Below are 23,920 nucleotides of genomic sequence, written 5' to 3' on the forward strand. Positions count from 1 at the left end.
TAGACACCTATTTGTCTCTGATTTAACAACTGAGAAACGATTTATTTTGCGTCAGATAGTTATTTTACCTGTTTTGGTATGTTTTATTATTAGCTTTGATTAAGTTGGTGGAGCTGTTCGACAAAGAGATTCTTCTGTTACCAAAGAACACTAACTTACATTGTTGTGTTCATGGAGGTATATCTTAGCTTTATGGCTGTGTACAAATCAAAAAGCTGATTCATACAACCATACATTATCCGTACACAGGAAACTATATCAGGCTGTATTGTGTGCTGTGTAGTGTTACGTTATATTGCATTATTCTGCGAATTATGATGAAACTTGTGTTGAAGTTTTTCATATGCTGTCAATGAATACAGACATGATGAGGAAAATACACAGCAGCGATAAATACAATATGTCTGCCCGCACTCTTTCATGTTAGAAGGTTTTTTAATGTAATCCAACTCGATGTCTAGAATATACGGTCACCTTAACATTTACATGACTCGTTTCGATAACCTTCATACCTTTATATTCACATGCAAATACCTCCAATCTCTTGTTATCGCTTAATAAGGTTTCAGCATCCCCAATTGCCCCTAGGGATTACGAATGCCAATTTTTTTTCTTTGAAAACATTTTCCTGTATTAACTGGTTTGTTGCCTCACCTTTTTTAAATGCTATTTTAATACGGGTATTGTCAACAGCAGACACATTCACAATATCAAACTCCACGATCAATAGTTTTGGAAACACTTGTTTACCCACAGCCATTGAGTGGAGTTTACCAACAGTTGTGTCGAGACTTTCGATGTCCTCTACGTATGTTTCCATATTGTCTTCTTATATTTGTTCTGACGTGTTCATCGTTCAGCCAGATTTGGCGGCCGTCGCCTCTGTATGTTCTCTATCTATCAACTCTTGAATGATTATCCCGACTACAGTATTTATTGCAGAAGCGGATGCCATTCTGAGCTGTGAGTAGCCACCGATAACGTGCCCTTACCTGGCGTCTTTTGGGTCCGAGCTTCATTTTTTTTTCGGTGTTACCATATGTTGAATATCCATGATGATATTCTCCTCCTGCAAGTCCTGTACATCATTGGCGACAGTCGCCTCAGTGTTTTAAGATTTTCCAGTAGACCACATTGTCTTTCCTCTCCGTAATCTTCGGTGGCCACAGCGGTTTACCCACTGCAGTCCGTTAAAGATCAAAATATAAGTTGTTCTCTCTTTTCTAGCTTCTAAATAGTACGCGCACTTTTTGGTCAATCGCTAACCAAAGATGTAAAGTTTCGTGATATCACAGGCGTATGACCGTGAGTGATATAAAAAACTTAAACAGAAATCAAAGATTTTGAATAACAAACAAATAAAAACAGATGAATGTATCTATAAACAAAATGAGTGTAGTTAAAATTAAAATGTAAATTCACTATGTCAGCAGAAGGCAAATACAGACTTTACATAATTCAAGTTATCCTACTGTTCTTCATTTAATTTCCCTTGCCTGGAATTTGCCCCTCATTAGTTATCGGGACTAGTGTATGCGTAAGTTGATAAGTGGTTTGTTGTGATTAGAGTTCAGTGAACTCTCAATCCCGGTTCCATCTGTGTACTTTGTAGACGGTGCGTAATAAAGTAAGTAAAATGTTGTATTGGCCAGGGAACAGCAATAATTACTTACAGATGTCACATAGCACATTATTCAGCTTCGTTGTTTGCATGCTGCAGACGAACACTTGCGTCTAAAGAGCCTAAATGTTTATGTGAAATTGTCGAAGAACATATATAGAGCTAAATGTCAGTCGCATACCGGTACTAGAGCACTTACATATTTAAAAAGGAAGTGCTTATTAGTTTATTTCTGATTTTTATTGAAGTGTCCACTAAAAATCACGATTTGTGACTGAAAGTGCCGTGTTTTTTTTTTTTTTTTTTTTTTTTTTTTTTTTTTTTTTTTTTTAGGAAAGTAATAGTTCACAGTAATGACACCGACAGCAAAGGACAAAGCTTAAGTAATAGACTGATGGCATTGAGAATCATAGCATACCTACATGCTAAGAAAATGGCTTAGTATAATCCTAGTTCTGATAGTGAGTGAACTGATTCGTAGGCAGATAGTTGATTTAATTATACGACCTAATATATTTGTAAGAAGTTTGGCATCCATAAATGAATGCAGTTACATGCTGAAGAAAATAACATCGTCAGCACGTTTTGGAACATTTTATAATGTCTAAACAGCCGTTTAAATAATGCATGGTATAGTTTTGTAAGGGCGTTAGGGCAGTTTGATGATGAACGAGTTTGACAAGCGTCAAACATTCATTTTATTTGCGTGCTGTGCACATTCAGTATGGACATGATCTTATTAACTGAGCGGTACATTTGATGATTAAAAATTGTTTAGGGACACTAAGGCAAGACAAGAACACACATACAATAAGATGGAACAATTTATATAGCAGACATTGCCTTCTAGCGATACATGCGGAAATGTTACTTTCCATAAAGTGAAGCATTAGATAACGCAACAGATAAAGTGATCAGTGTAATCGTTACTAAACTGAAGGATAGCTCAGCCTTTCGCCAACCCCTTCAAATGTGTTGTCACTGAAGTTTAAGAATTTGAAGACCTGCTGAAAAGACACCTCAGAGAGGTTAATTCATTGTTTTTGTTGTTTGCCCTTGTTCAATAAATAGGCCTGCTTTATTGTGAAGCTGCCATATACCAAAATAGTATTGTCAGTGAGAACAGCTTGTCAAAAAATATACAATGATTGACCCATTAATTCCTGGGGTGAAAGGGGTGAGAAATAGGTTTTAATGTAAAGATAATTGAACTGAGTACTTGGTTTACTTAGCAAGTTAATAGTTTGGATTTGTGAAAAACAGATTTTTGTAACTGCAAAGTTAATCGTTTTCCTGAGAACCAATCACAAGGCATATCGCGTAATGTGATGGGAATGTTTTATGGTTGATTTCAAGCTGCTTGTGTATTCAGTGATCATTATAGTATTTGGCAAAATGTCACGAGACTTTTGTTGGTAATTAATTTGGATCAAAAACAGTAGCACGTCAATTAACTTACTGTTTGCTATGAGAGGTATCTCAAACAGAATGGCCTGTATGCCAACCAGTATTGATCTAGGAAAAAAAAATGGTCATGCAAAACCCAACTTGCATTTTTTTTTCTTTTTTTTAAAATGACTTCATGAAAGCCATCATAGAGGCAGTCATGTAGTTGCAATATTTCTTGATTTGTAAAAGAATTTGTGTCAGCACTGTACCAGCACTTTTGAAAGTATGATCCTACAGGGTACCATGCTAAATGATGTTGAATGAAGATTTCTTAGTAGGGAAGGCACAGCATGTAATTCTAAATGGAAAGTCACTGGCAGGTGTAGAAATAACTTTGGGTTTGCTCCAGAGACACATGTTGAGATATTTGCTGTTCATATTGTATATTAATGATCTGTCAGACAATGTGAATAGTAACCTTAGACTTTTTGCAACTGCTACAGAAAGTAAAATGAAGTACTGGCTGAAAGAACATGCACAAATATTCAGTCGGCTCTTGATAAGATTTCAGAGTGGTGCAGTGTTTGGCAACTCAGTTTAAATGTTTAGAAATGTGCAGTAGTACACTTCATCAAATGAAAAAGCAGTGTCTTATGATTACAACAACAATGAGTCACAGTTGGAATTGGTAAACTCAGACAAATATGTGGACTTAGCAGTCCTCAGAGTTATTAAAATTAATGGTCTCATAGGCTCTGTTGCAGGTAAAGCAGATGGGAGATTTTGCTTGATTGATGGGATACTGGAAAAGTGCAATCAGTCTGGAAAGGAAATTACTTACAAAACACTAATGTGCTCCTTTCTAAAATTTTGCTGAAGTGTGGGGAACCCATACCAAATAGCATAAGTAGGGGATATTGAATGTGTACAAAGAAGGGCAACAGGAATGGTCACAAGTTTGTTTAACACATGGTAAATTGTCACAAAGATGTTGAAAAACTCGAACTGGTAGATGCTTGAAGACAGATGGTGAGTAACCTACAAAAACCCACTAAAATTTTTTGAACACTCAGGGGATCAAGGAATATACTACAACCCACTATGTATCTCTCCCATAGCGATAAAAAGTCAGGATTACAGTATTTACAGAATGCAAAGGGGCATTTTAGCAGTCATTTTTTTCTGTGCTTCATATGCTGGTGGAATGGGTCTGACCTAATAAGTATTGCAGTGGAAATTAACCTCCATCATGGTGGTGGTTAAAATGTTAGTCCAGCCACCCTGATTTAGGTTTCCCATTGTATCCCCAAATTGGTTAAGGCAAGTGACAGAGCAATTCCTTTGAAATGTGTGGTGCATTTCATTTCCCTCTAGGTCCTATCAGCTTTTACTCCCTCTCCAGTGACCTTATTGCCAGTGGGATATTAAGCCATGATATTATTTCCTCAGTTGTATGCTCATAAGTGTTGTGTCATTCATACCACAGTAAATTAATTCCTTTAAATCCACATGATTACTCTGCAGTTTACAGTCAAGTGCCTTGCAGAGGGTTCATTGAACCACCTACAAGCTATTTCTCTATTGCTCAGCTGTTGAATGGCATATGGGAAAAATGAACACTTAAATCTTTCTGTGTAAGCTCTGATTTCTCTTATTTTTATTATGAAGATCATCTTTAAGTTGGTGCCAACAAAATTTTTCACATTCTGAGGAGAAAGTTGGTTATCGAGATTTTGTGAGGGAGCACTGCCGCAACAGAAAACACCTTTGTTTTAACGACTGCCATCCAAATTTGTTTATCATATCTTTGACAATCTCTCCCTTATTTCGTGATAATACAAAATGAGCAGCCCTTCTTTGAACTTTTTGATGTTCTCTGTCAATCCTATCTGATACACAGTACTCCAGAAGAGGGCAGACTAGCATAGGGCAAGCAGTCTCTTTAGAAGACCTGTTGCATTTTCTAATCGTTCTGTCAAATCCCAGTCTTAGTTTGCTCCCCCCACAACATTATTTATATGATTATTACAATTTAAGTTATTCTTAACTGTAACCCCTAAGTATTTAGTTGAGTTTACAACCTTTAGATTTGTGTGATTTATTGTGTACCTGAAATTTAGCAGGTTCCTTTTAGTACCTATATTGATGTCTTCACACTTTTTATTATTTAGCATCGTCTACCAGTTTTTGCACCATAGAGATACTGCGTGTAAATCATTTATCAATTTGGTTTGATCATCTGCTGACTTCACAAAATGATAAATTACAGAAACATCTGCAAATAATCTAAGGAGGCTGCTCAGAATCTGTCCTAAATTGTTCATGTAGGTCAGGAACAACAGAGGAGCTGTAAAACTTCATTGGTGAACACCAGATATCACTTTTGTTTTACTCAATGACTTTCCGTCAGTTATTATGAAATGTGTGACTTCTCTGATAGAAAATCATGGATCCAGTCACACAGCTAAGATGATACTCCACAGGAATGCTATTCAATTAGAAGCTGCTTGTGAGGAACGGTGTCAAAAACCTCCTGGAAATCTGAAAATATGAATCAATGTGACATCCCCTGTTGATAGCACTGATTACTTCGTGTCAATAAAGGGCTAATTGTGATTCACAAGTGTGATGTTTTCTGATTCCATGTTGGCCGTCTAGGATCTGTGTATTCTTAGAGTATGTCCTTGTTTATTTATCCTTTCTTGTTGCTGTCTAGTGATTTGTATAATCACTATACAATATATACATGGATCTTAGATGTAGTCTTTATCTCCTTTTCAAGGGTTCAGAGTGGAGTTACACATGATGCAAATGTATTCAACAAATTCTCTTAAAAAGTGTTCTTATCAGTTCAAAAGAAAATTAATACTTGTCTCATAGAACAGTTCTACAAATTATCTGAATATCTACACTCCTGGAAATGAAAAAAGAACACATTGACACCGGTGTGTCAGACCCACCATACTTGCTCCGGACACTGCGAGAGGGCTGTACAAGCAATGATCACACGCACGGCACAGCGGACACACCAGGAACCGCGGTGTTGGCCGTCGAATGGCGCTAGCTGCGCAGCATTTGTGCACCGCCGCCGTCAGTGTCAGCCAGTTTGCCGTGGCATACGGAGCTCCATCGCAGTCTTTAACACTGGTAGCATGCCGCGACAGCGTGGACGTGAACTGTATGTGCAGTTGACGGACTTTGAGCGAGGGCGTATAGTGGGCATGCGGGAGGCCGGGTGGACGTACCACCGAATTGCTCAACACGTGGGGCGTGAGGTCTCCACAGTACATCGATGTTGTCGCCAGTGGTCGGCGGAAGGTGCACGTGCCCATCGACCTGGGACCGGACCGCAGCGACGCACGGATGCACGCCAAGACCGCAGGATCCTACGCAGTGCCGTAGGGGACCGCACCGCCACTTCCCAGCAAATTAGGGACACTGTTGCTCCTGGGGTATCGGCGAGGACCATTCGCAACCGTCTCCATGAAGCTGGGCTACAGTCCCGCACACCGTTAGGCCGTCTTCCGCTCACGCCCCAACATTGTGCAGCCTGCCTCCAGTGGTGTCGCGACAGGCGTGAATGGAGGGACGAATGGAGACGTGTCGTCTTCAGCGATGAGAGTCGCTTCTGCCTTGGTGCCAATGATGGTCGTATGCGTGTTTGGTGCCGTGCAGGTGAGCGCCACAATCAGGACTGCATATGACCGAGGCACACAGGGCCAACACCCGGCATCATGGTGTGGGGAGCGATCTCCTACACTGGCCGTACACCACTGGTGATCGTCGAGGGGACACTGAATAGTGCACGGTACATCCAAACCGTCATCGAACCCATCGTTCTACCATTCCTAGACCGGCAAGGGAACTTGCTGTTCCAACAGGACAATGCACGTCCGCATGTATCCCGTGCCACCCAACGTGCTCTAGAAGGTGTAAGTCAACTACCCTGGCCAGCAAGATCTCCGGATCTGTCCCCCATTGAGCATGTTTGGGACTGGATGAAGCGTCGTCTCACGCGGTCTGCACGTCCAGCATGAACGCTGGTCCAACTGAGGCGCCAGGTGGAAATGGCATGGCAAGCCGTTCCACAGGACTACATCCAGCATCTCTACGATCGTCTCCATGGGAGAATAGCAGCCTGCATTGCTGCGAAAGGTGGATATACACTGTACTAGTGCCGACATTGTGCATGCTCTGTTGCCTGTGTCTATGTGCATGTGGTTCTGTCAGTGTGATCATGTGTTGTATCTGACCCCAGGAATGTGTCAATAAAGTTTCCCCTTCCTGGGACAATGAATTCACGGTGTTCTTATTTCAATTTCCAGGAGTGTATAATGAAGGATTGAAACACTCTGTTAGCTGTATGGGGAGTAGTGATGTGTGGTAAACATGGCTGTAATTATAGATGTAGATAACTGTTTTCTTGGAAAAATTCAAATGTAATCAAGTGAATATTAAGCCACCAATAGAAGATGAGCAACAGCTGTTTTATATAACTGAGGAAGCAGCAATATTTTTTGTTATTTACTAGGGTACATGTAGCCAGTGTAGGCTCGTGTAATAAGTTTCTAATAGTTGCTTCTCTTTGCTTAATGTATTGGCTACCTCAGCTCATTCCTCATTCCTGAAGGCTCTCCGTTTTACTGGAATGTAAGGAACATAATGTGTGAATGAATAAATCAGAGCTTTTGGAAAGAGTACAGAAAATATCAACATGATATTCTATCTTATTTTACTCTATCAGAACTTTGTTTGGAACATGACTATTTCCGTAGAGATAATCAGAAATGAAATGGAGAGGTTCTTCACAAGTTATTTACCAGAACACTACCTCTGTATTCTGTTATAGTCATCTAAGCAAAGAAGGTAAAAGTGGAAGGAATATATAGAGGGGTCTATATAAAAGGGAAATAAACTTGAGGCCATTATTGTAGAAGGAGAGGAGGGTATAGATGAAGTTGAGATAGGAAATACTTTAAGACAAAAAAAGAAACAACAATGCACCACAAAGGAATTATCTGTATTGGGTTGGAAATCAGTGGTGTGATGTACAAGTACAGACAAATAAATGATTACAGTTTCAAGAGAAAGAGCTACACTAATTGAGCAAGTCAATAACGTGTTGATCCACCTTTGGCTCTTACGCAATCAGTTATTAACTTGGCATTGATTGAGTTGTTGGATGTCATCCAGAGGGATGTTGTACCAAATTCTATCCAATTGATGCGTTACATCTTTTAAATCCCAAGCTAGTTGGAGGCTTCTGTCCTTGATACTCCAAGTTTTTGAATTGGGGAGAGATCCAGTGAATTTGCTGGTCAAGGTAGGGTTTGGCAAGTGCAAAGACAAGCAGTAGGAACTCTTGCTGTGTGTGGGCGGGCATTATCTTGCTGAAATGTAAGCCTAGGATGGCATGCCATAAAGGGGAACAATGGGCCGTAGTATGTCATCAATGTATTGCTGTGCTGTAAGGGTGCCATTGATGACAACCAAAGGGGTTCTGCTGTAAAAAGAGATGGCATTGTGCATGATCACTTCTGGTTGTCAGGCCTTCTGGTGGGCAACATTAGGTTGGTATCCCTCTGCCGACTGGGGCATCTAGAGACACGTCTTCACTAGTCATCAGGCCTCAATTTGTGGCAGGACTCATCACTGAAGACAACTCTACTCTAGTCAGTGAGACTCCAGGCTGTACACGCACCTGCAGATGCATCAGATAGTGGTGGGATACCAACCTGACTGTCACCTGGCATATGGCCTGACATCCAGGAATGATGGCATGTGGTGCCATTTATTTTCATAGCAGGAATCCTTTGGTTGTCTTCTGCAGCACCCTTACAGCACAGTAGTATGATGACGATATTCTACACCCTGTTTTATTGCCCTTCATGGCAAGCCATCCTGGTCTTACTTTTCAGCAAGATAATAACTGCCCACACATGGCAAGAGTTTCTATTGCTTGTCCTTGTGCTTGCCAAACCCTATGTTGGCTGCTTGTCTTGCTCTAACCAGTTGAGTACATTGGGAGCATTATGGCCATGGTCTTCCAACCAATTTGGGATTTTGATGATGTAATTTGGTAGTTGGACAGAATTTGGCACAATATCCCTCAGGAGGACATCCAACAACTCTGGCAATCAACGCCACGTTGAATAACAGCTTGCATAAGGGCCATAGATGGACCAACACGTTATTGACTTGCTCAATTAGTGTAGCTCTTTCTCTTTAATAAATCATCCAATTTTTCTGAAATTGTAGCCATTTGTTTGGCTGCACACATACATCACATCTAGTGATTTCTGTCCCATTTGGATACTTCCTTCATGGTGTGTGTGTGTGTGTGTGTGTGTGTGTGTGTGTGTGTGTGTTTTTCCCCCTTAGAGAGTATGATACTGCAAGAAGAAATTGGCGGAGCTTGGTAAGCCCTGAGTGAAAACAGGTCCCTTGGTGTAGACAACAGTTCCTCTGAAATACTGAGATCCTTGGGAGAAGCATATATGACAACATAATTCCATCTGGTGTGCAAGATCTATGAAACAGGCTAAATATCCTCAGGCTTCCAGAAGAATGTAATAATTCTTACTCCAAAGATGATGTACACTGTCAGGTTCCAATACTGATGTTTAGCTCTTTAATAAGTCATGGTTGAAAAATACTGACACACATTATTTGCAGAAGAATGGAAAAACTGATAGAAGCTGACTTTGGGGGAGAAAGGGAGAAATGTTGGACCACTCAATTCAGTAATCACCCCACTGATGCTTGATGTCTTTCGTAATGGTGTGGTATCTTCCAGCAGGACAACTGACCATGTTGCAAGTCCAGGATCCTGCTACAATAGTTTGAGAAGCTTGATAGTGAACTCACATTGGTGTTTCGTCCAGAAAATTTGCTTTATCTGTACCCGGTGGAACACATGTGTGACTCTATCAGGCCTCAGTTCCATGCACTTAAACCACTGGCCCATAGGTTACAGGAATTGCATGACATGTGCATAGGTGTTTGGTGCCACATATCTCTGGAAACCTGCCAAGGAAGTGTCAAATACATGTTCCATAAAATTGCTGCTATGTTGTTTTCTAGAGGTGGAAAAACACACTAATAAGCTGCTGCTCATAATGTTTTAGCTCATCAGTGTAGGTTTCATAGGGAATATCGAATGTAGTTAGTTGCACAATCCATAGATCATTTGAATGATTTGTTTATCAAAAAATCTGTGAAAAGAGTCAGTCTGCAATATATATATATTTGATTAATTTTAACATTAATAAACATATTATTTTAAAGTCCTACTTATGCAACTACACTTAAAAACTAGATGTTTTCCTACAAGTTACCAGTTTTAAAATTAATGTTCCTCCTTGTAATAGAAGGAGTTGGCCAGAAGAAGTGGTTGTAGCTTAGATTTAAAATTTACTTTGTACTTGTCAGATATTTCACATTGTTGGGAATTGATCAAAAATTTTGGTTGGTGCATAGTGCATCATAAATGTAATTTTTCCCTCTAGTGTTATAAGTGTGGACCATCACTATTGTTCTCAGATTTTCATGAATTAGTTCTACTTCTACATCTGTACTCTGCAAATCATTGTGAAGTGCATGACAGAGGGTATCCAGAAGTGTTTTTCCATTCCGTTCATTTATGGAGTGTGGGAAGAATGATTGTTTAAATTCCTCTGTGCATGCTCCTTACAGGAGCAACATGTAAAGGGTTGTTATACTGTATGTTCCAAGAACCATAATTTAAAGCCTGTTCTTGAAATTTTTGTAAGTACACTTTCTCAGGATAGTTTGAATCTACCTTCAAGAGTCTGCCACTGAACCTACCTCTGAGGCTGATGTGCCAACACGCACTTGTGTGGTGGCGCCCGACCCTGGTGTAAGCAGGTTTAAATACTGATGGTGGAAAAAATTTTCACTGCCAGTATTTGGCTGACGAGGGGAGGAGAGGTGGTGGCGTAAAGTTCCTGATCACCAGACTTTGTGCCAACATTCTGGTTTAAATACAAAACCTCTCCACAGTGTCTTATGAATTGAGGGTGTGTGACACTGTTGGAGTAGACCATGTGCCGGCACCAAATTTCAATTTCAGGCTCTCCCTGCTCTCATCGACATCACAAACATTACGCCACACACACACACACACACACACACACACACACACACACACACACACACACTGAAAATACATACATGTAGTATTACAAATTGTGTTATGGAGCATGTTGTAAATAAACAAACAAACAAAAGAGTCTATCAGTTCAATATCTTCAGCACCTATGTGATACTCTCCCGCGGGTAAAAAAAAGCTGTGATCATTCATGTTGCCCTTCTCTGTATACGTTCAATGTCTCCTGTTAGTTGTATTGAGCATGTGTCCTACACAATGCAGAAATATTGTAGGATGGGCCGCACGAGTTATTTATAAGCAGTTCCTTTGTAGACTGATTGCATTTCTGTAGTATTCTACCAATAAACCGAGATGTGCCATTTGCTTTACACATGACTGAGCCTATGTGATCATTCCAGTTCCTATACCTACAAAGTGTTATACCCAGGTATTTGTATGAGTTTACAGATTCCATCTGTGACTCATTGATATTATAGTCATAGATTACCATGTTTTTTTCATTTTATGAATTACAAGGTTTTGCCTTTCTGAACATTTAAAGCAAGTTGCCAATCTTTGCACCACTTTGAAATCTTATCAAAGTCCAACTGAATATTTATGCAGTTTTTTGTGACTGCACTTAATTATATGTAACTGCACCATCTGCAAAAAATGTGAAGTTACTATTAGTATTGTTCACAAAATCATTAATATATGAAATGAATTGCAATTGTTGGAACACAGTGCCATGGGGTACATCAGAAGGTACTTCTTCTGTCGATTACTCTCCATCTAAGATATCTTGGTGCATCCTACCTACCAAAAAATCCTCAATCCAGCCACAAATTTATTTGATACCCATACAATCATACTTTCTGATTATAAGTGTAGATGTGATACTGAATCAAATCCCTTTGTAGAAATCAAGAAATATTGACTCTACCCGGCTGTCTTGCTCCAAGGTTTTTGTACCTAAATCATGTTAAAAATATACGAGTTTGGTTTCACATGATCCATGTTTTCAGAATCCATGTTGGTTGGTGTGGATGTCATCCTGTTTGAGACATCTCATTACATTAAGCTCATAGTATATGCTAATATTCTACAACAAATGAATGTCAAGGATATTGGTTGGTAGTTGCTACCCTTCTTGTACTGGGTACGGTTTTTGTTGAGGGTCCATGATAAATTGTAGCTAAAAGAGGGGCTAACTCATCTGCAGCTTCAATTTAGAGTCTGATATTGATTCCATTGGGCTCCAGAGCTTTGTGTAATTTTAACAGTTTCATATGTTTCTCAATGCTACTGCCACTAATACAAAATTTACTCATGTTTTCAGTGGTATGGGAATTAAACTGCGGCATTATTCCTGAGTTTTGCTTTGTAAAGAAATAGTTGAAAACAGAGTTTGCCAGTTCTGCTTTTGCTTTGCTACCCTCAATTTCAATTCATGTTTCATCCACGAGTGACCGGATATTAACTTTGGTGTCACTAACAGCCTTTACTTGTGATAAGAATCTTTTTGGATTTGGTGAAAGATCATTTGACAGTATGCTGCCACAGTAGTCATTGAAGGCATCATGCATTACTCTCTTGACAGGCAAAGACCTTTCATTCAGCATCTCTCTACACAGGCCTATGTTTTGTTTTACATGTATTATGCAGTAGTCTCTGTTTCCTTAGAAGTTCCTTTACAGGAAAGAATGTCATAAAGGAATTTATACACAAAAAAAGTACACCTGGAAAGATGACATTGATTTTGGTCTGATGATGACATATGCCATGTGGGGGATATTAGGTGTACTGATAATGGTTTGTGTTACTCGCCAACAGGTAGTGTGGTGACATAGCTACCAGAGTGCCATCTGTGTTTTCCCTTTAATAGGAAATACCCACAGCAAGAAGGGTCAGTGTGATGCAGACGTGTGAAGCAAGCAGGCAACCAGCCACAGAGATGGACTCATGCTTCCTACAGGCAACTGAGAGAGTTTGAAAGTGGTCAAATTGTGGCTGTCTGAGTGGTGTGGTAGTCCTTTCGGAGAATTGCCTCACAAGTTGGACGTGCTGCACCAGTTGTGCAACAGTGCTGGTATCAGTGCTCACGTCAACATTCTCACACCCTTAGATGAGGTCCTGACATTCACATAGCACAGATGCCCCCCAGGATCATTATATTGTAAGGGCAGTTGTGGCAGATCATTGTCTTCATCTCGTATAATGAGCCATCCCCATATTGTGGTCATAGAGCCTTACAGACAGTAGCTCACATCATGATAGAATTCCGCCTCCTCCTGGCTCTCCATACCAAGTGTGGTCTTCCAGATTGCTGCCGCTAATGTTTTGAGAAAGTGGTTTTTATTCTCATTACTAAAGGCAAGTGTCCACTAGCAAGTAAACTTCTGCAAGTTCTCTCACATGGAAACACCTCCAGCAAGTTAAATAAATCAATAAATCCTCAGGTTTTGTCAACTAACAGAAGGATCATTCCATGAAAAGTGAAGGTTTTGCTATGTCTGAAACACTTCCTATTCATTTGTTTAGTAGCAAATGAACACGGCTCACATCATCAAACTTTCTTGTATATAGGCCTTGTGACCTTCTTGTATATAGTGTCACTTTCAGGACCGTATGCAGAGCCATATGCTTATTTTCAAGTTAATATAACAATGTAAATTGTACATATTTTAAGTCCTTAACCATGGAATGATCCGGAAGTGTCTTCTGCAAGTTAATGGAAACAGTTTCTTGCAGTTTTCTGCAAGTACTTACTAAACATGCCAATTGCTGGAAGATTTTCTCAAACTTGTAAAAGTTTTTTGTGTGTTCACTACTGGTGCAAAGATATCAATGTCAAAAAGGAGAATGACACACAGACAGATGGGTCAAAACAGATGCACCAATGGAACCCCTAAACGTATATAATTGGCCACTGCAACCAAGAAAGTGTGAAATGAATTTACTGACTCTTTTTCTGTTTCGCCAAGGGAAAGTAGAATTACAGCAAAGCTATCTTTTTAAATTTTAACAGTTTTTTTAATGTCCGCAGAAACATAAATGCCTTAAATTTGTTATAAAACTAATGAGTACTCATTGCAAAATTTGAAGAGTAATTGAAAGGTCATATCTTGGTCATATAGCTTGCCTTGTTTCTGATTCCTGTTCTGGAATATTTTCTTTGTTCAATAGAAAATAGATGTTTGAAACTATCTTACAACATTATGAGAAAGTTTTCATCCAAGTCCTCTGATTTTATTTCATTCAAAAGTGCTTTTTAACAACTTAAAATAGGTACACCTCTGTATGCATTGCTTCAACCAAACATTTCGTTTTTCTTGACTTTGTTTTTCATAAGGATTTTTCTTCAATAATAGTAATGCAGCAATTGTGGTGGCTGCACTGTTTTTACCCACAACACTGAAAACTTACATTTGCTTATCTCAAGATGCAAATATGTTGGAAACACTTCTGCAAATACTTGCAGCAAGTTCCTGAAATACTCGCTGAAATGACTTGCAGAAGTAAACCTGCACGAGTTTTTGTTCTAATGTAAACACCTCAGTAAGCCCATTCAGAAGTTACTTGTGGAAGTTATTTACTAGAGGATCTTAAAGTTTTAAACTGCTTTCAGGGCGTGGCCATGGTCGTAGGGTTTAGAGTGCCTTCACCACATGCTGGGCAGGAGGGGGAGGGGGGGACGACCAGTGCCCTCTTGTACTCTTTTTTTTTCTAGTTTCTGTTAGATGTGATTAGCCCTCTTTGCTGCCACACCCTGTTTTACTTTTGTTAGGAATGCCCCTTTATATAGCTCTCTGATGAAGGTAAGACCTTAAGAATTCTGGCTCGTGGACGGTAGCCAGTGAACAAGAAAAGTTGAATGAGCTCTTACGGTTCCTACAAGAGAGTAGCTTCTGTTCCCATCTTGACTGTATCATATCGGGGATGGGACAGATGTGAAATGGACACCTCCTGCGGTGTGGCAAGACACGGGGGATGCGACTATGCCCACTGACCCAATTACTTCTCTCACCTTATTTTATTTTTCTTGGTCGTACTGGTTTGATCAGCATTGGCTCAGGTGTGAAGTGCCTCTCACTGCATCTGAGCTCTGCAGGCCTACCCTGCTCTTGGGCCTGCAGCGTGCCCTCCCCCCCCCCCCCCCCCCCTTCCCATGTACTTTTACCTCTTCTGCAACTATTTCTCATCTATGGGGTCAATATTGCTTTCATTACGTCAGTTTAACCACTCGTAGATACTATCACATTTTAGTGAATTTCTGTCAGATGTGACTAACTTCATATGGGTTGTCTCATGAATGTGGGACTGATGAGCCTGCTGTTTATTTCCTTGGATCCCAACCAATAAAACTGAGGAATGTTTTCCTTGTTGAGACATTTATTAACGATATTTCTCTATTTTTGTAACAGGTGAAAGAACACCATGCGGCTTGTTATCCTGGAGACTGCAGATAAGGTGGCAGAATGGTCAGCCAGATATGTGATGAAAAGAATAAATGACTTCAAACCGGGTCCAGAAAGATACTTTGTTCTGGGTCTTCCAACAGGTACTTTTTCGTATTTTGTATTCACCAAAGGTAGGTGCCCAACATAAAGTTAGCAGGAGGCAAAGAACCATGTCCTGAATTGTCTGATGTCCAGGAGCCCATCCTAAATTGTGGTGACGGTATTGCAATTATTGTCGTTGAATAAAAATGTCACTTCAGTTTGGCTCATTGCACATTTCTTTGGGTGGTTATCTTCTGTACTATGCTCTAGCAGAGCTTTCTATATATGGTACAAGTTTCACTGAGCTATGTTACGTGGCAGTGACACAACATGCAAAAGGTACTTCTATCATTAAATTTTGTGCACCAGTGCATGTTTGAGGTGCCACACTGTTGGTGTGAGGCATTCTCTAAATATAGCATTGTGTACCTTATCTGCTGGAGACCCAGCATACTTATTGAGTACTTTTTGCTGCCTACTTTTGACGGTGCTCTATGCCACAATACTGTACATTGTACTTTGCATAATTTGTCTTCCTGAGTAACTGAATTTTCTGTGATTTTTTAAAAAAATCTAATCAGTATAATACATCGAAATCCTGAGTGTAATACAGATAATGGAGTGAGTTGAGGTAACCTTTCACTGTATAGTTGAGGCATTGAGTGTCAACAACCACATAAACAAGATGGAAAATGTAGCTGAGCTTCCAGACAATGTCCTTAATACCTTCCTTATGATCTAACTAAAAATGCATGGGTATATTGTTGCAGTTGAATACAGTGTCCTGGAGCTACCAATGTGCTGCAGCATTGAGTTTTTCTGCATGCTTTTGCAATTTACAATCCATTCATTTGATTGTTTTTCAGCTGAGAAAGTGTAATAGTACACTATATATTCTTGACATCACTCAAGTACGAGGGCATTCTAGAGTCATATGAAATATAGAAGTAAAAAGTTCAACATCCAAGGTCACCAACTATAATTTTAAATATGATGACTGGTTCCAGCAAATCTGAGTTTTTGTCATCAGATCTGTAAATCATAGAGATTGCAAATTACAAGCACAATCAGGTCACATTTAATAAGGTGGGGAACATATTGTAACGAAATGGATATATACAACATACCTTATGCAAATACACATCAATAAGTCTCCATCATATGTATAATATATAGTTTCAAGTCGTAACATGTCATTTCAGGAGGATCAAGAAAATGGTTCTTTGGCACGTCAATAATGAAACAAATTTAGATAAAATATTATGTATATTGTACCGAGTACCCTAGCTTATACCCACACAGCAGGTGAAAGAATACTGAGGATCACAAGTCAAGGCAAAAATGTTATAAACTACCAGCAGGTGGTACTGTAATAGTAATCATACAGAAATGTGACTGTAACATATAAAGTATATAGAAAGTGTTACATCCAATGAGTCAATAAAACAATGCAATAAGAAAATTTAACAAGCAATTATGTAACATAAGAATTTAAACCAGAGTATATTATAATAACAAAATTCCTTTTCTAATTTAACTTTCTTTTTTAGAATCAAAATTCTTACGAATTAAAAGAGCATGTGTTGTATTTCAGTTGTATCACCTACTGCCTGTATAGTCAAAACAGTTATGAGGCAAGTACAAAGTGGAAAATATATCGCCACTGAATAAGCCTACAGAAGATGACTCGAGATCTGAGTGTTAAGAACACAGGAACATGTAGTAATGTATGTAGGCAACAAAGGGGAGCAACTGAAATATTGCTTTCTTAAACTACTGTATACAAATCGCAATATTACAGACCAACACCAGTAGAACACAAGGTCTAGATGCTAACATAAAATCAAACAATGGAAAATCCAGGGAGGAATGTAACAATATTATGAGAAGGAAACTTGCTACTCACCATATAGCGGAGATGCTGAGTCGCAGATAGGCACAACAAAAAGACTCTCACAATTAAAGCTTTCGGAAAACAAGTGTCTACAAATAACTTGTGATATAGTGATAAGAAGAATATCATAGTAACTGTGATTAAATTATAAACAGATATTACGCAACAATCATAAAACATCGTTGTAGCTCAAGGTCTAGGTGTACCAGCACATTGTGTTGGACTGCATTTTTGTTATAGTATTACATGTTCCTCTTTTTTGATATTATGTCAGTTGAACACTGTAATGTTGTACAAATTGTTACACATATACTTCACATAACTGATACTCTCCCATGTAATTTTTTTTATATCTTTTATGCCTCCTTTTTTTCTAAATATTTGTATATAATTTAATCCCAGTTTCTTTGGTATTGTACTTATATCACTACGTTACAAATTACTTGCATATATGTATTCATTAGTTAATTCCTGGTCTTATAGTAGATGATTGTTACACCAAGATTTCGAATACCGCCTTACGTTAGCACCTAGACCTTGTGTTGTACTGGTGCTTGTCTATAATACCATGATTTTTACATGGTATTTTTAGTTGTTCCCGTTTGTTACCTACATACATTATGACAGACGTTTCATGCATTTTTCTGTGTTCTTATCACCTAGACATCAGGTGATCTTGTTATTCAATGGCGATATATTTTCCACATTGTACTTGCCTTATAACTGTTTTGACTATATAGGCAGTAGGTCATAAAATTGATATACAACACTTTCTTTTATAATTTATAAGAATTTTAATTCTAAAAAAGAAAGTTAAATTAGAAAAGGAATTTTGTTATTATACAGGGTGCAGCAGAACCGACTAAGCAGTTTCTATCGATTACCACTGGGGCTGTGGTGGGGATGGGCAGTTGCACCTGGTCTGCCTTCATTCAGTCGTTGACCCCATTTCGGTAGCCAACATGGTCTGGACCGGTGCACATTGTGGTTTTGTGACGAGGCACATTTTCATCTTAGTGGGTGCGTGAATAAGCAAAACTTTCCCTGGGCTGAAAATAACCCCTGAATAATTCATTAAAGACCACAATGTTCTCCTAAAGTGATAGTGTGGTGTGCCATATCATAATTTTGCGTGGTAGGCCCTTACTTTTTTGGGGAGGGAGGAGTGACCATGACAGTGAATTCCACACGCTATGTTTCAATGTCGCAAAATTTTCTGCAAACCAGAATGGATGAGATTGTTGAAGAACATGGACTAGGGGACTTGTGGTTCCAACAGGATGGAGCTGCTGCTCACACAGCTCAAATGTCACTTGATGTTATGAGAGAAATGTTTCCAGGATGTCTCGTCTCCTTGAGGGGTGATGTTAGGTGGCCTGCATTGTCACCAGATTTGAGGAATTGTGATTACTTTCTTTGGGGATATCTGAAGGAAAAGGTTTTCAAAAGCTGCCCTCACACCCTAACAGAGTTAAGAGTGGATTATTGATGAAGTGAACGCCATACCCCGCAACATGTGTGCAAGAGCTACTTGAAACTTCAGGGATCATCTACAACAATGTATTGATACTAATGGCCGCCATTTTGAGGACATTATTTTCAAAACTAAATGATTGTAAAATGATATGTTGTATTAATTTAGAAAATAAAAACATTTTTTCTCTATAGATCCAGATTTACTTTTTATTGCTCCTTAAAACAGTTAGTTCATTCTGCCGCACCCTGTAGTATACTGTGGTTTAATTTTCTTCTGTTATATAATTGCTTAATAAAATTTATTTATTGCATTGTTTTGCCGACTCATTCGATGCAACTTCTTCCATATGCTTTATGTGTTACGATCATATTTCTGTTTGTTTAAACAATGGAAAATCCAGGATGAAACGTAACAATATTATGAAAAAGATAGTTACTATTCACCATATAGCGGAGATTCTGAGTCACAAAAATTCGCAACAAAAAGACTGTCAGAAAGTGAGCTTTTGGCCAACAAGGCCTGTGTCGAAAATAGACACAAAACACACACACACACACACACACACACACACACACACACACACACACATGACCACAGTCTTCAGCAGCTGGGACCAGACTGCAAACAGCAGTGCATGATGGGAAAGGCAACTGGGTGTGGGTTAAGGAGGAGGCTAGAGTGGGGAGGGGGAGGGATAGCAGGGTAGGGATAGGGGGCAGTAAAGTGCTGCTAGTGGAAGTGTGCAGGGACAAGTTGGAGAGGGGGGGGGGTCGAGAGGTTTACAGAGAGTGGAGGAGAGGGGGGGAGACTTATCGGAAAAAAAGAGAAGTAAAAAGAATGGTGTGTTGGTGGAATAGTGTTGTGTAGTGTCGGTGGTCGTTCACGCTGACAGACAGCTTGTTGGTTGTCATGCCCACATAGAATGCAGCACAGTAGTTGCAGCTCAGTACACCCCTACCCCCTTCTTACCTCCATCCGGTCGCCTCTCCCATCATGCGCTGCTGCTCGTAGTCTGGTTCCAGATGCCAGAGACTGTGGTTGTGTGTGTGGGGGGGGGGGGGAGATGTTGCCAAAAGCTCACTTTCCGACAGTCTTTTTGTTGCGCCTATCTGTGATTCAGCATCTCCGCTATTTGTTGAGTAGCAACTATCCTTTCCATAATATTTTTTCTGTATGTTTATTATTACAGTGTCACCTGCTAGTAGTTTGTAACATCTTTGCCTTGACTTGTGGTTTTCGCTATTCTTTCATCTGCTCTCTGGATATAAGCTGGGGTAGTCAGTGCAATATGCATCTTATTTTATGTAAATCTTGTTTCATTATTGACATGCCAGTGTATCCTTTTCTCCATACTCTTGGATGATGTGTTAAGATTTGACACAATATGTTGTACATATAATGAAGATTTATTAGTGTGTATTTGCATAAGGTATGTTGTATATGTCCATTTTGTTAAAATATGTTCCTTACCTTATTAGATCTAACTTGATTATGCTTGTAATTTTCGATCTATGTTATTTAAGGATCCAATGATCTGTAAATTATAATTAGTGATCTTGGCTGTTGAAGTTTTTTTACTTCTGAGTTTAATAGTTCATTACTGTTTCATTTACAATGATGGACTGACATTACAAATTAGGGGAAATGTGTACAAGCCAAAATGAACTTTGATGTGAAACATCCACTTGCTGAGATTTTGATGTGAACCAGTCAGTTATAACATCAATAGAGTACAGTTGTAAGTTTACCGATTTGGAACTTTGCCTTTGGTAGTCTCACAACCTGTTTGCTTGAATCGTCATCCTGATTTAATGGATGAAGTGAACATTTGTTAAAGAAAATACATAAAACTGCAGTGAATGATTTTTTTCTCTCTTCATATTTATTGCCACTTTTTTGATGACAATCTTTATAACATGCATGATTTCTCAGTGTTGAACCAGAACAGTAAATTATACTAATTATCAGTTGTTCAGTGGTGGCAGACCAATATATTGCTGTACATGACTGATAGACATAGCCTCATATTTTGGCAGTTTGGCACTAATACATAATGTTGACAATTCGCTGGTAGACCTGGAGTGCATAGTGTGGACTGAACTGAAAATTAAATAATGACAGATAGGTTGTTTGTAATGTCAATGCTGAGGCAACTCACAAAGGAGTCCACATTTTGATAGCTAATCCCGGGCTGACTATGTGGTATCGACTGCTGAACACAAACTGAAAATTATGTAATGTTTATGTTTCCCTGCTTGGGCACTGACTAATTGAAACTTTGTGCACCATGCCTATTTACAGACATGCGTCATATCAAACGTTATAAGTTGTTGGAATACAAGCTTATTACATGTTAGATAGTAGTATAAAAATCAGAAAATTAAAAGGAACAAAGATATATTAGGTAGTGAAGTAAGTTTGTTTAACTAATAACACTATAATGAGGATGATTTTAATTTACACAGGAATTCTCAAAGCTCGCCAAAAAGTATTGAGAAAGTGAAATTTTCTAATTAGAATAGTTATTAAACTGACAAGTTATTTTAGTGAAAATTTGCATTTTTGGAACCAACCAGAAAAATCAGGGCTATAAAATCGTGGTGCTGAATTTTGGAAGCAGTGACATTTTAAGACACACAAAGCTTCTGGAAAAAGTAAAATGTTTGTTGAAAAGAGGAGAACGACGGCTTTCAAATGAGTTATACCAATATGGAAACAAAAAAACTCTTTGCTCATCAAAAATTTCAACTTTGCCTGGTTTGGATGTCTTCAGGTGAACTAACTACAATATTATCGCCAGTAGTTGAGAACCTATAGAATGAATGTTTTGATAATCCCTATTTATATAAGAAATTGGAATTTTGAGTAACTATTGTATATGTACTAGTAACAAAAAGAATAAGACAAGAAAAAAGATTGATGACAGGAGTAGTATAAGAAAAAGTAGATTAGCTCCCTCCCGTGCTCTGTGGCACAGTGCCTTGTCATCCACAATCCCACTCAGTCAGATGGGGCAGTGGACATTGTCAGTAATTTCATTGTTCTACACTCGGCGCCTACCTTAAACTGTTAGCCATTTCTAATCATTGACACACTTTTATCACATGACAACAGCATTTTGACTTATTCTGTAACTTCTAAAATCACTACTGGAAAAATGTTATGTTTATATTCAAGATTTGTACTGAGATTTGTAGCAGTTTATATTTAATTATTTCATCTTGCAAATCTAGAATATCACAATGCACAGAAAACATTGGAGCAGCCCTAAAAAGTGTGCACATTTTTTTCACAAGATATTAAATTGAAACTTCCTGGCAGATTAAAACTGTGTGCCCGACCGAGACTCGAACTCGGGACCTTTGCCTTTCGCGGGCAAGTGCTCTACCATCTGAGCTACCGAAGCACGACTCACGACCGGTACTCACAGCTTTACTTCTGCCAGTACCTCGTCTCCTACCTTCCAAACTTTACAGAAGCTCTCCTGTGAACCTTGCAGAACTAGCACTCCTGAAGGAAAGGATATTGCGGAGACATGGCTTAGCCACAGCCTGTGGGATGTTTCCAGAATGAGAGCGTCTGTAAAGTTTGGAAGGTAGGAGACGAGGTACTGGCAGAAGTAAAGCTGTGAGTACCGGTCGTGAGTCGTGCTTCGGTAGCTCAGATGGTAGAGCACTTGCCCGCGAAAGGCAAAGGTCCCGAGTTCGAGTCTCGGTCGGGCACACAGTTTTAATCTGCCAGGAAGTTTCATATCAGCGCACACTCCGCTGCAGAGTGAAAATCTCATTCTGGAGATATTAAATTATTTATTTTCTGTTACTCCAAGTATTGTGACAGGCACATTTAAAAGCACAAAAAAAAAGAACAATTCTTGGCTTTCAGAACTGTTAGTTCCTTTCTCAGGGGGACAGAGGGATATGTTGAGGAAGGCTGGAAGTGAGAGGCAGCTTACACAGACCTCATGTTGAGAGTCCCCACCCCCACCTCCTATGGCCCAAACTGACTCCTCTGTCTGATGCCTCTCCCCACACCTTTGTTAAAACAGGCTGGTCACTCTCAGCTTGTGGTCCGAGTCACCTGCTTCTCCTTTCTAATCTTTGAACCTATCCCTCCTTCCTCCCTGAGAAAATAATGAACATTTCTGAAATTTGTGAATATTTACTCATAGTTTCATAGTTTGAAACAGTTTTGTAAACACTGTGATAATGCTGAAACAACTTATAAGTTCAAAAAATATAAACAATCCTTTTAATAGTATAATTCAGCCAATGGCACTCCCTTCACCTGTTGGGAAACCTACTTTGCTCTGTGTCAAGAGGGGACAAACACAAGAGGGTAAGGGTTCTAGTAATCATCAGCAGTTCAGATGTATGCAAATAATGGTACCTCTAAGGGAAATGGCAGCAAGGGATGGAAAGGAACACCAAGTACACTCACTTTGTATGCGTAGGAGCTCATTCAACACATTGAAGAGGTTTTTCCACCAGCCATTGAAGGAAAAAGAGTGTGTCCAACTGCAGATTGTGGTGTCGGTTGGATGGAACAAACAAGCCTGTTGTTGGACTCCAAGGTCATACTTGAATCATTCCAGTGACTGGCAGAGAAGGTTGAGAAGACAAGGCTTGTGCAGAGTGTTTCAACAAGGCTCACTGTATGCAGCATTGTCCCCAGAACTGGTTCTGGCCCCTTGCTTTTGAGTTGAGTGGAAGGACTGAACCAGAGACTTTGGAAGTTTTGCTAAAACCTGGGCTGCAACTTCTGAAAGTTGCATTGTAATGTTGAGAACTGTAGGGTCCCCATAAATGGGTTAGGTATGCACTACACATCAGAGGCTGCAACCCATGTAGCTGTGCACACTGCAGGGTGCACACAAGAGTTTTTTTATATATTAGGTGACACTCTGTCCAGTCTATATAGTGACAGCTTT

At 39.3% G+C, this 23,920-nt stretch overlaps 1 protein-coding gene across 4 annotated transcripts in view; it reads left to right on the top strand.

Moving 5' to 3' along the window:
* The first annotated feature begins 1,169 nt into the window (after positions 1 to 1,169).
* The window catches only part of LOC126198851 (glucosamine-6-phosphate isomerase), a 122,648-nt gene continuing 99,897 nt past the window's right edge, over positions 1,170 to 23,920 (top strand). The window contains exons 1-2 of one of the 4 annotated variants that reach the window (XM_049935438.1): positions 1,170 to 1,305; positions 15,545 to 15,681. In XM_049935438.1, coding sequence (XP_049791395.1) covers positions 15,558 to 15,681 — 124 coding nt within the window. In that variant the 5' untranslated portion in view covers positions 1,170 to 1,305; positions 15,545 to 15,557. Of the gene's footprint in view, positions 1,306 to 1,416; positions 1,628 to 1,954; positions 2,083 to 15,544; positions 15,682 to 23,920 lie in introns of those variants that run through there. The other 3 variants (XM_049935437.1, XM_049935440.1, XM_049935439.1) reach the window with 3 other exon arrangements.

This window comes from Schistocerca nitens, chromosome 8, assembly GCF_023898315.1.
Source record: "Schistocerca nitens isolate TAMUIC-IGC-003100 chromosome 8, iqSchNite1.1, whole genome shotgun sequence".
In the NCBI taxonomy this organism is placed as follows: domain Eukaryota; kingdom Metazoa; phylum Arthropoda; class Insecta; order Orthoptera; family Acrididae; genus Schistocerca; species Schistocerca nitens.